Source organism: Condylura cristata, unplaced genomic scaffold (assembly GCF_000260355.1).
Source record: "Condylura cristata isolate star-nosed mole 26May11 unplaced genomic scaffold, ConCri1.0 scaffold00006, whole genome shotgun sequence".
Taxonomy (NCBI): domain Eukaryota; kingdom Metazoa; phylum Chordata; class Mammalia; order Eulipotyphla; family Talpidae; genus Condylura; species Condylura cristata.
In genome coordinates, this window is record NW_004567107.1 from 50,733,826 (window position 1) to 50,748,631 (window position 14,806).

At 37.9% G+C, this 14,806-nt stretch overlaps 2 protein-coding genes across 3 annotated transcripts in view; one reads left to right on the forward strand and one right to left on the reverse strand.

Annotated features, from left to right (window-relative positions):
* Nucleotides 1-456, reverse strand: part of PSIP1 (PC4 and SFRS1 interacting protein 1) — a 37,261-nt gene extending 36,805 nt beyond the window's left edge. The window contains exon 1 of one of the 2 annotated variants that reach the window (XM_004677675.2): nt 352-456. The gene's annotated coding sequence lies outside the window, so the exon portion shown is untranslated. The remainder of the gene's footprint in view (nt 1-351) is intronic. The other variant, XM_004677676.2, reaches the window with a different exon arrangement.
* The window catches only part of LOC105853286 (atherin-like), a 41,178-nt gene continuing 26,540 nt past the window's right edge, over nt 169-14,806 (forward strand). The window contains exon 1 of the mRNA XM_012721253.1: nt 169-640. Within this exon, the coding sequence (XP_012576707.1) occupies nt 169-640 (472 nt within the window). The remainder of the gene's footprint in view (nt 641-14,806) is intronic.

The following is a 14,806-nucleotide window of genomic DNA, read 5'->3' on the forward strand; positions in this document are numbered from 1 at the left end:
CCGGGTCTCCGCAGGTCCCCCGCTCGACGACCGAAGAGACGCCACCACCTGAGGGAGAGATGCTTCCCAGCCCCGAACCCCCTTTCTCCCGCCCCATCTTCCTTCGGGCTTTTTTCACCGGGCTTAAACCCCAAAGGGAGGGGAGAGGTCTGTGGGAAGAGAGAAAAGATGGCAAAAGCCTGGGGGAGTGCTCCCCCTCCGTCTACGCACGACCTCTCCCCCAACCTGCTTCCCGACGTCGCCGCCTCAGGCCGCCTATCGGCTCCCCGGCGGGCCGCGGCCACTTCCCCGCTACAGCCAGGAGCGAGGCCACCGAAGGGGGGGGCGGGGCGAGTCCCCGCCGCCGCTCACCTGCCGGGGCCACGGGCGCTGAGGCTGCGGTTGCGGGCCAGCCGCCTGTGCTCGCGTCCACGCAAGCCACCTGCGCCACCAGCTGCCGCAGAGGCGTCTCAACGGCTCGGAATGGCAACCGCCGCCGCCGCTACCGCCGCCGTCGCTGCGCTGCTCCCGCGCGGCTCCCGCTCGGCGCCCGCTAGCACTGGGGCGGAACCAACTTCTCCCCGAGGAGAGGGGGGACAGCACAACTCCCGCCTGAGGGGTGCGGCGCCCAAGCAGAATATCAGACTCGCTATGGCCCCAGGTCAGCTTTTTAAAAATGCGTCGGCCAGACGGAGAGAGGGGTGGGTGACAAAGAGCAACAGCGTGGTGAAAATAAGTGCGCCCGCTGAGGCTCCCCCTGCGGTTTGCGCAGTGGTCTGGCCCGGCCCGCCCCTGCTGGCTGCTCTGCGTGTGTGTATTTGTATGTGTACTGTATGTAAAAGGCGGGGAGGGAGGAAACGATTGTTGTGGACGGGCTTTGGGGGCGGGTATCCGGGCCTCCAGCCCTAGCCTGTGTGTTTGGGAGAACCTGGCAGTTTAAGCTGCATGTTCTTGCATCGTTTCCCAGGGTGGGGAGGTTTTAATGCTGCACTTGCGCGGTTTGCACCATCCAAATAAAAGAAGAAATGTATAAAAACGCATAGATGAAATCGGAGCACCAAGCAGTTGCAGGGTGTGCCGGCTGTGCAGGCCTCTTACACCTCGCTGAGTGGGCCTCCTCGCAGTGCTCTTTCCTTTGAAAATTGTAGTATAAGAAAGTCCAATGTTATTTCTTTTGAATTAAAAGCATCAAGAGCTATTACGAAAAATGCAATCCAATGAATGCAAAGTGTGAGGAGTATACTGAAAACAATGACAGGAAAGCGTCAGCCTTTTAGATAGGATGTGGGTTTGGGGCCAGTATTAGATTTTCGCTGTCTCTAACTGTTATTTTACGAGTAGGATGGTGGCTGAACCCTAGTCCAATGTAGACGTGTTAGTAAACTTCAGATTTTTTTTTTATCTCTTAACATACTCCTTATGGGATTTCTAAATTTTTTTATTCTTTGGCCAATACTTTTTTTTTTAACATGTTGTGGTAATACGCCCCATCATCTGATGTGAGCTAGCTGATACTTAATGCTTTTACAGTGTCAGAGCTCTGCTACCAGAATTGTCTAATTTGATTTAACTATTAGCATGCATCCACATTCCAGTAAATAAGTCATTATGAAAACTGGTAAAATTTAATCTAAGTTTTCTTTAATCCTTCATTGAGCCTCCCTCCCACCACTACCCCCAGCCCCCAAATCTTAACTATGCTAAATTCTTAACATGTTTCACTATGTTTGGGTGTCAAGCTTTCTTAGGTGATGGGGATAGATCCATGAGCAAACATACATAACTCCTATTTAAAAGAAAATATGAAAAATATGAAAAAAAGTAACAACATTAAAATGAGTAATTCACCTAGTTAATTAATACCTAATTAAGTGAAGGACTTAAAGCTGGGAGTAAATCAGAAACAGCTGTATTTTGTAGCTGAAGATTGAGAATTGTTTTGATGAACAAATTCCTTTTAAAAGGAATGGAAGAAGATACACTCAATGTAAAATGTCCTGAAAAGAATTTCAAGAGCCTAATTCATATCTTGGCAATGTGCAGAGGGGTTCAGTGGTGGAAAAGGAGAAAATAACTAGCAAAGGATAGTGAGGGTTAGTGAAATGTCTTGCAACAACTCTCATCTTGAGTTTGAGTTTGATATGACATAGATTGGGGCCTACTATAGGTTGTTGAGCAAGAAAGAGGTGAGTGATTCTTTAAAAAGTTAATCTTGCCACTGTTAAGGGGAAGTAGATGACAGGAGAAATAGGCTGAAGGTTACTGTAGTACTTACTCCCTTTATTACCCATTTCTGGCCAAGACCAGTGACTATGGAAAGGAAATAAAGGAATAGCTACCAAAGGAATAATTGTGAACTGTTAGGCATAAATCATGCAGATGAAAAAGTGGAGAAAAATGTACTGAACAAAATGTGAAGACACTGAGTAGAGAGGACCAAGGCATAGTGCAGTAGCCATTTCTTGTGTACCTCCTTTGTTTTAAATCCAATCAGACTTTGCAACCCCAAGTGTGACCCGGGGCCCAGCCACAGTGGCTTCATCAGGGAGCTCATTAGGAGAAACTCTGTCCCTCCTCTAACCTGCTAAATCAGAATCTGCATTTAACAAGATCCCCAGGTGACCCTATGCATATTCAAGTTTGGGAAACTTTGTGCTGTGGAGGACACTGCCCACTTAAGGGACTTAAGTAGGGAAGACAAATATAATAGATGAATTGCATTTAACAATACTTTTTTAGTGCTAAATGAAAGTATCAAGTAAAAAGGGAGTGTTTCCCATGAGTGGAGAGTCCTAGAAAAGAAATGGAAAATAGAGGGAATTTGGAAAAGCATTGGGAAGAAAGGCTTAGTGTTATATCTTTTTAAAAGAAAATACAACTTAGCTATTGCTGTATTTACATTTGTACAATTTTAATGTCTGGTACTCTGTAGAAAACAGGTTTTATTAAACAATAAGTCAGGATTTAAACAATAAAAACAGGTGGTAGTTCAAGCCTCTAGAGAACAAAAACCAAGGATCCCTGGGAACAGCAAATCTAAGGGGGAGGGGAAGGGAAAGGAAGGAGAAGGCTAGGGCTGATCCCAACCACTTAGAGAGTTTTTCTAGACTATGATCCTGCTCCTCTCTACCCCTGCTCCATGTTTCTTTCCCCCATTTTCAGCCCTTTGAGTGGACCTGCCAAAAAATGGTAACAAGATAGAAATTAGAGGAGTAGGACAAAGCAGAAAGGGGAAACAATATAATTTCTGAAACAAACTGAAGCAAGGAGCAGGAAGAAGATCAAAATGAATTGAAGCAAGAGTTTGACTTACATTCTCCCATTTTATCTGGGTGCTACTATCCCCATTTTACAGATGAAAGAACATGTTCATAGAAGTTAAGCAACTTGGCCTGAATCCCACGCCTAGTGGTAGGGCCATGGCAACATTTCAGCCCCTCTGTTCTCATGTCCATGCCTTTGTCTGATCCCACATGACCTCTTGGTGGAGCAGGGGACCAGCAACCATACTGGCAGTAGAGCTTATAATTAAAAAAAGATGATGAAAGTTAAAGGAGTCCAGCCTTCTTCCACCTTCAGTCTTTGGACTTGAAAATTCCCAACTTCAAATTTCCTTACAAACTCTGTCCACCCTACCCCAATCCACCCTATTCCCTAACACCAGTCCATTCTGTTTAACTCCTTCAATTCCTAAAGGACTCAACCTCTGGAAAGATTTCTGACCTTCTCTTACTGTGACCTGTTTTCTTATTTATAGCATTTCCAACTGGTCTATGAACTTCCAGGAGTGGGTACCATGTTAATCACCAGTCTTGGCATTTTGCAGGCATTCAGTAAAATTTTTCTCAGTAGATCTCTGCTGGACAAATGAGAAGGAGAAAAAGAGTTAAGAAACTTGAGGGTATTTATTTTTGTTTTCATTTTGTTTGTTTCTCAGGTACTTACAAGTTAACCTTTTTTTAAAAAAAAATTATTTTTTTATGCATACAAAACTGGGGTACAGGCAAGAGGTGCAGGGGTGGTGAGAGGATCCATCAGAGACAGAGTGGGGAGCAGAACAGGCTGACTGAGGAAGGACACTGCTGAGGGGAGCAGTGGGCAGGTCAGGAAAGGTCTGCAACGCCATGTGGATCACTTCTGGGGTGGGGATCGAACTCATGCTGAAATGGCTTTAGCGTGTTAGTGTTGTGCTTTAACCTGTTGCACCACCAGGGAGGGCCCAAAAAGTTAGCCTTTTAAATGTAATGATTTTTTCATCAATTTCAATGCATTTATTTTAAAACCTTACTAAAAATCTTTGCCAGTGATATTTAACTTTATCCAACAAATTTAGCAACAAAAATCCCTTCATTTACATATTTTGCATAGACTATTCATAGAATAGATTTCCCATCCCAAACCCCCTTACCTGGGGATTTCCCTTCCCAAAGCTTCAGTTAGTGAAGGTCAACTGCAGTACAAAAATTTTATGTATAATAAGACAGTTTGAGAGAGAATGTAACTTTTATTATAGTATATTATTCTAACTTTACTTTTATTATTAGTTACTGTTGTTAATCTCTAACTGTGCCTACAATATAAATTAAACTAAGTCATAGATATGAATATGTGGGGAAAACATGGTATATAGGGCTTAGTACTAAGATGTTTTCAGGTACCACTATAGGGCCTTAGAGAATACCCCTCATGATAAGGGAGGGCTACTGGAATTCCCCATCTTAATACCCAATAATAGGAACATACCTTAGAGTAATATAAATAGCAATTACTGAACTGCTTCTTATGTGTGATTTTTCAGCTTTGTGATAGAGTTATATTAGCAAAAGTATAGGGAAGATAAAGAGCATTAATCAAAAAGCTACTTCAGTCAGTAAAGTCTCAAATCTGGTCTTGAACTAGCTTCTGGAAATTGATAAGCATTTGAAACTTTGTCCCTTAGAAGGAGAAAAGCCAAGATACATATCTTGTGAGAAAGTAACTAGATCAATTGATGAACTAGACCTTGATTCTGAGACACATCTGGTTTACATATCTGAGAAGTTAAATGGTATAAGTTGGGGTTAGGGGAAATGTGTAAACAAGTGTGTTTGGGAGATGTTAAGACATACTAAGTTAAACAAGCTATCTTTAGAGTAGGAGCTCTCAGAGACAGTAATATATTAACTTTCTTTGTAAGTTTCTAAGGTGGGCTTTTATCTATGAGTTCAAAGTTACTTGATAATGGAATTCTCTTGTTTTTTGTTTTTCTTTTTTTTTTTTTTAAGACTCCCTCATGTTGAAACGATGATGGTAAATATTATTCTGCTCTGCTGCATTTTTGTGATGTTTTCCTGTTGTCTAATGATAGACAGGAGCTGTGAGGTTGAAATCTGATAACCAGGCCCTGGAGGCTTTGATTTAATTTCAATTTTATATTTAGAAAATGTAGGAAAGGCACTCATTGCATGTTCATTTATAGGGAAGAAACAAATAGCAAAGGTCTGATGTGGAATAGGAGAAGAACACAGGTTTAGGAGGCAAACAGGGTCTGATCAGGCTCTGTCAGTTCCCACACATGTGATGTTCGGCAAGTCTTCTCTTTTCAGGTGACTTTTCTTATCCTTGGAATGTAATAATAGCTCTTATCTTGGAATCCTGCTGTGAGGATTAAGTTAGATAATAAATATGTAATGTGCGTGGTATAGTATCTAATCAAAACTTCTTAGAAGTTATTATAGTCTAGAAAAAGAGTAGTTTTCCATATATTTATGGGATTATGCTGGAACTGTCTCTATAATCCAACTAGAAAGAGAAAAATTCACTACCAAAACTGTACTTTTTTTTTACTTTATAAATACATTTTTTATGTTATTTTTTCATGTTGTACATTTTTTCATCTCAGTTGTAACTTTTTAAGTTACTATTTGATGACAAATTACTGAAATCACTTTGCTAGTCTGTGGTTGCTTTTTATCAATCAACAGAAGCTCATCATTTATTTTAGGGTTTGCTCTTGGTGCTATACGTCCTATTAATTTTAACATTATAAAGTCCACCATTCATAGTTTCATACAGAATAGTTTCACTGCCATGAAATTCTTTTGTACTTCACCTGTTCATAGTTCCCTTCTCCCTAATCCCTGACAACCACTGATAGCTTAATTTTTTCCACAGGTCATGTACTTAGAATCAAACAGTTATATACCCATTTCATATTGGTGTTTTAGTAATATGCATTTAGGTTTCTCTGGAGCTTTCCAGGGCTTAATAGCATTTTTTTTTTTTAAAGGACTGACTAGTACTCCATAATCTGAATGTACTATTTCACCTCCTGGATAGGGGAGTATCTACATATATAATTTGGCATTCTTCTCTAAGGAAGACTTGTCTCTTTTTTCCTTTCTATAAATGTTGTTTTTAATGACTGAATAGCTGAGTATGTTATAGTTTACTTAAATATTCTTTAAATATTGCACATTTTAGAGGTTGTTCATTTTTCACTTAGTTTGGTTTTGGGGTAAGGAGGTGCTAATATATATGGTTTACTATTTTTAATTTCAAATTACACTTGTTCATCCATGTTTTCGTGAAAAATAATTGCCTTTTATATATTAACCTTGTATCTTGTAACTTTGCTATAATAGCTTATTAGTTCCAGAAGGGTTTTTTGTTGTGGGGTTTTTTTTTTTTTTGTCTATTCTTTTGGATTTTCTATATAAATCATCATGTCATCTATGAACAAAGACAGTTTTGTTTTTCCTTCCCAGTTTGTATACTCTTTTTTCCTTGCTTTTTCTTGTAGCTTTAGTTTGAAGAACAATGTTGAAAAGGAGTAGTAAAGGGGTCTATCCTTTAGTGGGATATCCTTTTAATGGGAAATCTTCCAGTTTCTCCCATTAAGTATGATGTCAACTGTAAGGTTTTTATAGTCTTAAACAAGTTAAGAAATTTTTCCTGTATTCTCAGTTTACCAAGAATTTAATCATGAATGACTTTTGTACTTTGTCAGATACCTTTCAGCATCTGATAATACAATGATGCAATTTTTTCATTGTTAATAATGTAATAGTTACATTACTTGATTGTTGAAATTTTGCTCCTAAGAGCAAAGGTTTATTACTTAATCAGTACTTCTGTAGTACCTGCTAAAACATGCCCCTTTTACTTAACAAAAAATTCTTTTCAAGTCTAGGGCTTTCTTCTATGATCATAATCCAGGCAACTCTCCAGCACTATTCTACCCATTGAATCTTTTCTTCTCAGTCTGCTTGACTTTAGTCTTTCATCCTTTCCACTTTCTCACTTTATTTAGCTCCCTTCTGCTTCACTTGAAGTCTGTGACAATAGTCTTCCCCGATCCAAGCATTCTAAGTTGAAACCTAATATTTTTTAACCTAAGTTTTAACTTAGGATGTCCTTTCTTGCATATTATATAGGCAATTAAACACAAAAATGTTACTCAAAATGCAGTATAAGTTCCATAATGACTGGATAGCCACTATTAATTCATTCCAAAGACATGAGTACATGCTTATTGAGCATTTTAAAATTTTGCATATTTCCTTCACTTCGTATTCCCATTTTAGTTGACTTAGAGATCTTTGTACTAAAAAAATATATTTTATACTAAAAATTACTTTTTATAGTAATATGTGCATAAATAGAATTTGTGGTTATAAACAAATTTTTTTCTGAATTGGATATTCACTACAATTACTCAAAACAACTAATCAAGGGCCCTCCCTGGTGGCGCAGCGGGTTAAAAGCACTAAGTTAAAGCCACCTTCACATGAGTTCTATCCCTGCCTGCCTGGGAGATGATCCACATGGCCAGGCAGACCTCTCCTGGCCCACCAGCTGCTCCCCTCAGCAGTGTACTTTGTCAGTCAGCCTGTTCTGCTCCCCACTCTGTCTCTGGTGAATCCTCTCACTGCCCCTGTACCTCTGGCCTGTATGCATAAATAAAGAAATCTTTTTTAAAGATTTATTTATATATTCATATGGAACTGAGGTACAGGCCAGAGATGTGGAGGGTGAGAGGATTCACCAGAGACAGAGAGGGGAGCAAGCAGAGCAGGCAGATAGATGAAATACACTGCTGAGGGGAGCAGCAGGCGAGTCAGGAGAGGTCTGCCGTGCCATGTAGATCTCCTCCGGGGCCGGCCAGGATCAAACTCATGAGGAACTCATGAGGAAGTGGCTTTACCTTCTCAGTGCTGTGCTTTAACCCGCTGCGCCACTAGGGAGGGCCTAAATAAATCTTTTTAAAAATTTTTTTTTAATTTTTAAAATGAAAGCTGGAAATGCTTTCATATGTAGATAAATCTTGCTCACATTTTTTTCTAAGTATAATATTTAATAACAGGAAAAGACATATATGGCAAACACTGTTCAGATTGGTAGATAAGCATATATTTTAATTTTTGTTACTAGGAGGTAGAAAATTTTAAGCATGTTATAGGATAACAAAGACAAATTAACAGCATTTTACATGATATAGTGGGTTTTTAAAATAGATTATTGATAAACACACTCAATTTGAAATATTCTTACTTTTTTTGTCTTGGATTTTAATCAATGTGCCTGAAATATTTAGTAGTCCCAGGAATCTTTCTAGTTACATTTTAAGAATCAAGCCTCACTAATACACTGTTTTATCTTTTCAAAGATGATTTGCTTACGAGCTCATAGCAAATCTAAGAGGTGAAGAGTGAGAATAGCTAAAAAGAATTGCTTATTTGAATGGTAGAGAAAACACTTTAAGCCTCTATTTATCAATACCATGTTATTTTGCTCCCGTGGGAGTCTTTCTTACTCTTTGTACATAACACTAAATATGGAAGAGGCAGAACTTGACCACCATCTATTTCTTTCTCTAGTAGCACAAGGGATGCTTAAAAGTAAAAAGCAAATCATCCAATCTTTAAAGTTAAAATTCATATTAATGTGGCACATTATGAAATATATCTTGTTTCATAAATACAGCTATGCTAAAAACATTTGCTTCTTTCTTTTTTCTCGTAACATAATTCTGACTCCAGGGTGGTACAGGGGATAAAATGTCAATGCTACCAAGGTATCCCAGCCACTGTCCCAGGACTTCAATCCCCAACGAGACTATTAGCCCATATAGCACAACAGACCTCTCATGTCTCACTCACTGCTCCTCTCAGCATTGTATTTCAGTGGATCAGCCTGTCTGCTCCCCACTCGTGGATCCTCTCACCACCTAAACCTCTGGCCTACACCCCAGTTCTTGTATGCATAAATAAATAAATCTTTAAAACAAACAAACAAACAAACAAACAAACCGCAACTCTAACTCTCATACTGCAGACAAGCAGGAAATTCAGTTTCCCTAATGAGGATTCCCTTTCTCTTCCAAAAAGTTCATAAGAATTAAATGGGCTTATATCGTGAATTGAATGCTTACAGAAACCTTAAGCTCAGAAATTGTTGACTGACTAGTCCTTTAACTGTATGGTATCAAATAGAAAAACAAAAGTGAAACAGAGAAAGATTGATACCGTTAAAGAAAGTATCCTACCATTTCTTCAATTAATGCTCATTATAGCTCATGTGTACCTTACTAACTTTTGTCTCCACCCCATTATAAATCCTGTTGTGACTTCTCAAATTCTATCATTCTGAACTCCACAATTAACCTTTGCTCATCTTCAACATTGGCAGTAACCGTATGTCTCACAGGAAAAAAAAAAATAACAACTATCATCAGCTTTTTTCAAAGTCAAGCACCTATCTCTGTTCCTTTATCCCTACTGTTTCATGTGAAGAAGTTAAGAATTTCCCACTATTTTGTCTAAGTTGATTCTTCCATCTAGGAATCATGGATTAATTATACCAGTGGTTTTCAGAATACAAACTCAAGGAAGCAAAATCTTGGAAAAAACTACACTGAGGGAATATGTAAATGAAAAAAAAAAAGGCATTGCAGGGAAAACATGTTTATAAAAAACAGTTTTGAGAAAATACTATAATTTTTTTCTTTCTCTACTAATCCTACTCCTAATAATTTCCAAATATCTCTAAATATAAGCAGATTCTCCTTGCTTTAAACAAAAACTTCCTCTTGATCACTCAGTGTACAAACCTAATTTTTTTTTTTCACTTTTTATTTTGAACTAAATACAGATTCATGGGAAGTTACAAAAATATATAGAAAGTTCCTCTTCACCCGTGTCTCTAATAGTGACATCTTAACTATAGTTTAATGACAAAACCTGTTACACTGTGCATATATGGTTCTATGACAATTTATCACACATATAGATTCCTGTACCTACTACTTCAATTAAAACTGAGAAGTACCCATTTAATATTTCTCTAGTGCTATCAATTTATAGTCACCTCTCCCATCCCCACTCACAATTACGGACCTTCAGCAATCACTAATCATTTCCCACCCTATAATTTTATCATTTGGAATTTTGTCATTTTATTCCATTACTTATATGGAATCCTACAATATGTAACCTTTTGAAATAGACTTTCCCTACTCATCTTAATGCTTTTGAAATTCATCCAAGTTCTATGTATCAACAGTATATCTGTGGATTTATGCCAGGATTCCCTTGTATATAAATGTACAGTTTGTTTAGCCATTGGTTAATGGAGAAAAATTTGGCTAGTTCCAGATTTTTGCTATTACAAATAAAACTGAATGAACATTCATGTACAGTTTTGTGTAGATAGATAGATAGATAGATAGATAGATAGATAGATAGATAGATAGATAGATAGATAGATAGATAGATAGATAGATGTAATTTTTATTCCTCTGGGATCCATGCCCAGGAGTACAATTACTGATTCCTGTTTTGTTTTTTTCTTTTAAGAAATATATTTTAGATTTATTTATGCACACAAGAAATGGGATAGGTGCAGGAGGGGGGGGAGAGGATTCACCAGAGACAGAGCAGGGAGCAGAGCAGGCAGATCCATGAAGTACACTGCTGAGGGAAGCAGTGGGCGTGTCAGGAGAGGTTTGCTGCGCCATGTGGATCACCTCCGGGGCTGGGGATCGACCTCCAACTGAAGTGGCTTTGCTAGCTTGCAGAGCTGCATTCTAACCCATTGCGCCACCAGGGAGGGCTCACTCACTTTTTTTTTTTTTTTTTTTTTTTTTAAAGATTTATTTATTTATTCATACAGAACTGGGGTATAGGCCAGATGCTCAGGGACGGTGAGAGGCTTCACCAGAGACAGAGCGGGGAGCAGAACAGGCAGATTGACGAAGTACACTGCTGAGGGGAGCAGCGGGCGGGCCAGGAGAGGTCTGGCTCGCCATGTGGTCTCCTCCGGGGCAGGCGGCAGGCGGGAATCGAACTCATGCGGAAGTGGCTTCAGATTCTCAGTGCTGTGCTTTAACCCGCTGCGCCACCAGGGAGGGCCCACTTTTTTTTTTAAAAAAAAAAAAAAACAAGGTCTTTCACAGACTAAAAGTTTTATTTTGTTGAAATCTAGTTTATCAATTTTTTTTTCTTTAATGGATTATGCTTTTGGTGACATATTTAAGAAATTCTCACCAAGTATTAGGTCCCAAAGATTTTTCTTTATGCTTTTTTATAATAGTTTGAAAATTTAATATCCTGTATCTAAATCTATGATCCATTTTGAGTTATTTCTGTGTAAGGTATGAGGTTTGTTTGGTTTTTTTTTCTTTTTGGTCTATTGATACCCAAATTCTCTAGCACCTATGCTGAAAACTATCCTTGTTTCATTGAATTGCTTTTGTACCTTTGTCAAAAATCATTTTGCCATACTTTTGAATACATAATTTAAAATTCTCAAGGGGAGAAATAAAGTCTCTGTATTTACACTTTCTGTTGTATGGACTTACTTCTCTATTTTATTTAATTGATCACTATGTCTTTCTTAGTGAGTTGTAGTCTTGATACTAAAGTAATACTTACTGAAGCTCTATAGTAAATCATAAACTCAGAGTATGTCCTTCTAAATTCTTTTTATTCTTCAATTTTTTTTCCTGACTGTTCTTATTCCTTTGTTTTTCCAGTAAATGTTAGAATAAGCTCATCTGTATCTATTTTAAAATAGTACTGGATTTTTTAAATAGAAACTATGTTATATTCATAATTAGCCAGCTGGATTCAGTTTATGTGATCCCATTTTTGTTGGCAATTTAGGGAGAGTTGATAGCTTTACAAGAGTGAGTCTTCTAATCCTTAAACATAATAAGTCTCTTCACTAATTTAAATTGTCTTTACTTTCTTTCATTAACATTTTGCTATTTTCAACCAATAGCCTGTACCTTGAATCATGGTTTGTTAGATTTGCAATTACGTATTTGATATTTTTGAGCCATTATAGTTTTAATTTCAGTGTCCATGTGTTCATTCCTACTGTATACAGTTGACCTTTGTTTACCTTGTAGTACTTGAGAGCTTGATAAACTTATTAATATTTTAGGAGGGTATTTTCTGTGAATTTTTCCATATAGATAACCATATAGAAACTAAAACAACTAAAGACAGAACACATTCTATATGACTTTGATTTTTTTACATTTTTTTGGAGTCTTTTAAATTTTTGGTGGTCCAGCAGGTTAAAGAGCAGCACTGCAAGCTAGCTGCAGCCTATTCAGTGCCAGTTCCTTCCCCTGCTCCTAGGTGATTCACATGGCTCCGCAGACCTCTCCTATCTTGCCTGCTGCTCCCCTCAGCCGTGTACTTTGTTAGTCTGCTTATTCTGTTCCCCACTCTGTCTCTGGTGAATCCTCTCATTGCCCCTGCACCTCTGGCCTGTACCCCAGTTCTGTATGCATAAATAAATAAATCTTTAAAAAAATACACTTTTGGAGGATTATTTTATGACCAAGGATGTGATTTATTTTTATTATTTTCTATTTGCATTTGAAGAGACTGTATATCCTGCTTTTCTTGAGTGGAATACTCAATAAAGGACAATTATATTCTATTGGCTGATAGTGTTGGTGAGTTCTTGTATATCCTTCATTATCTTATTTTAGTTGTCCTATCAGTTGTTGAAAGATGTTGAACATTCAATTTTAATTCTGAACTTATCTACTTATTGGTGGTCAGTTTCTATTTCATGGTGTAGATCTGTTGTTTGTTGTGTATGCATTTAGAATTGCTATGTTTTCTTGATGAGATTAAAAGGGATGAGCCCTTTTATTACTATTTTCATTTTTTCTGTCTCTGGCAATTTCTACTTTTTCATATGAATACAGTTAATCCTGCTTTCTTTAGATAAAAGATTTTTTTTCTGTCTTTTACTGAACTGTTTTTATAGTTGAAGTGTGTTTCTTATAGACAACAGGTAGTGAGGTCCCCCTTTTATTTAATCCATGCTGCCAATTTTTTCCTTTTAATCGATGTTTAGAGTATGTGTAAATGATGTAATTATGATATATTAGAGCTTAATTGTAGCATTTTATGTTTTGCTTTATCTCTTTTATTTGTTTGTTCTTTTGTTATAGTGGAGGAAATTGTATTCACAATGAGCCAGATAGACTCAGTTTTCATGATCCTATTTTTGTTGGTAACAGAGAGTATCGTACTTGGGAGTCAGTGTAGCTCATGTCTTTTCTTCTCTTCCTCACGTCTGATCAAGGTGTTTTCCTTGGCCTTGTCAATGTCATAGAGCTTCCTTAGACAGTTCATTTCATCTGGTGCTTTTTGGCGTTGACATGATTGTGAAATGAACAAGATTTGTTGTCTTCTATCTTCTTCATGGTTGACTTGATGGTTAGGGGATGATGGCATCATGGTCAAATTTGTTTGTCCTGGGGCTGCTCAGCTAAGGATATGTGGGCTGCCTTCAGGACTATAGTGCCTTAGATGTAAGGAGATGTGTCTTCCCATGGATGTGTCTTTCAGTATTGCTTTCTTGACCTTCAAAGTTTTTGCTTTAGCTTCATCTTTGGGAGGGACTGATACTTCCTTCATTGATTTTAGTGCCATCCGTGTGAAAAGCTGTTTATTCTCTTTTTCCTAATTGCTTTTTGAGTATATATCTTTAAATTAACTTTTTAGTTTTTGTTCTAGGTATTACATTATACACACAGTTTATGATAGTTTATTTCTGTTGATATGTTACCACTTTGGGTAATGTGTAGTAATCTTACCTCCCTCTAAGGCTCTTTGTTTTTTTGTTTTGTTTTTTTAAGATTTATTTGTGCATACAGACCTGGGGTACAGGCCAAAGGCCCAGGGGCAGTGAGAGGCTTCACCAGAGACAGAGTGGGGAACAAAACAGGCAGATCGACGAAGTACACTGCTGAGGGGAGCAGCGGGTGGGCCAGGAGAGGTCTGCCACACCATGTTGGTCACCTCCCGGGGCAGGCAGGAATCGAACTCATGCGGAAGCAGCTTTAAAATCTCAGTGATTGTGCTTTAACCCGCTGAGCCACCAGGGAGGGCCCCTTCTAAGGCTCTTTGATCTCTGCTGTTTATAATATTATTGTCTCACATATTCCCTTGCATACATTGAGAACAAGATCACACAGGCCTGTAATTTTTGCTTCAATCATCAAATGTAATATAGAAATGAGACGTTCTCCCAGAAGTCACATCCAGCCAACTTCTTATTTTGTTTCATTGGATATTATTCTGTAATATAACAACTCTATAGCTAGAAAGTACAAGTGAGAAAAGGTGTTAGTATTTAGTATTCAAATAGTGCTAACTGTGTACTTATGCATACCTATATAATCCAATTGGATAAGTCTTTTGTCTTCCTAATTACTTTAGAAATCTGTGAGAACAGAGATGCAAGCAGGATTAGTCATTTTATACTTAACATCAGATGATTGTAAGCATTCTCTTATTTTCTTTTCTTTTTTTTTTTT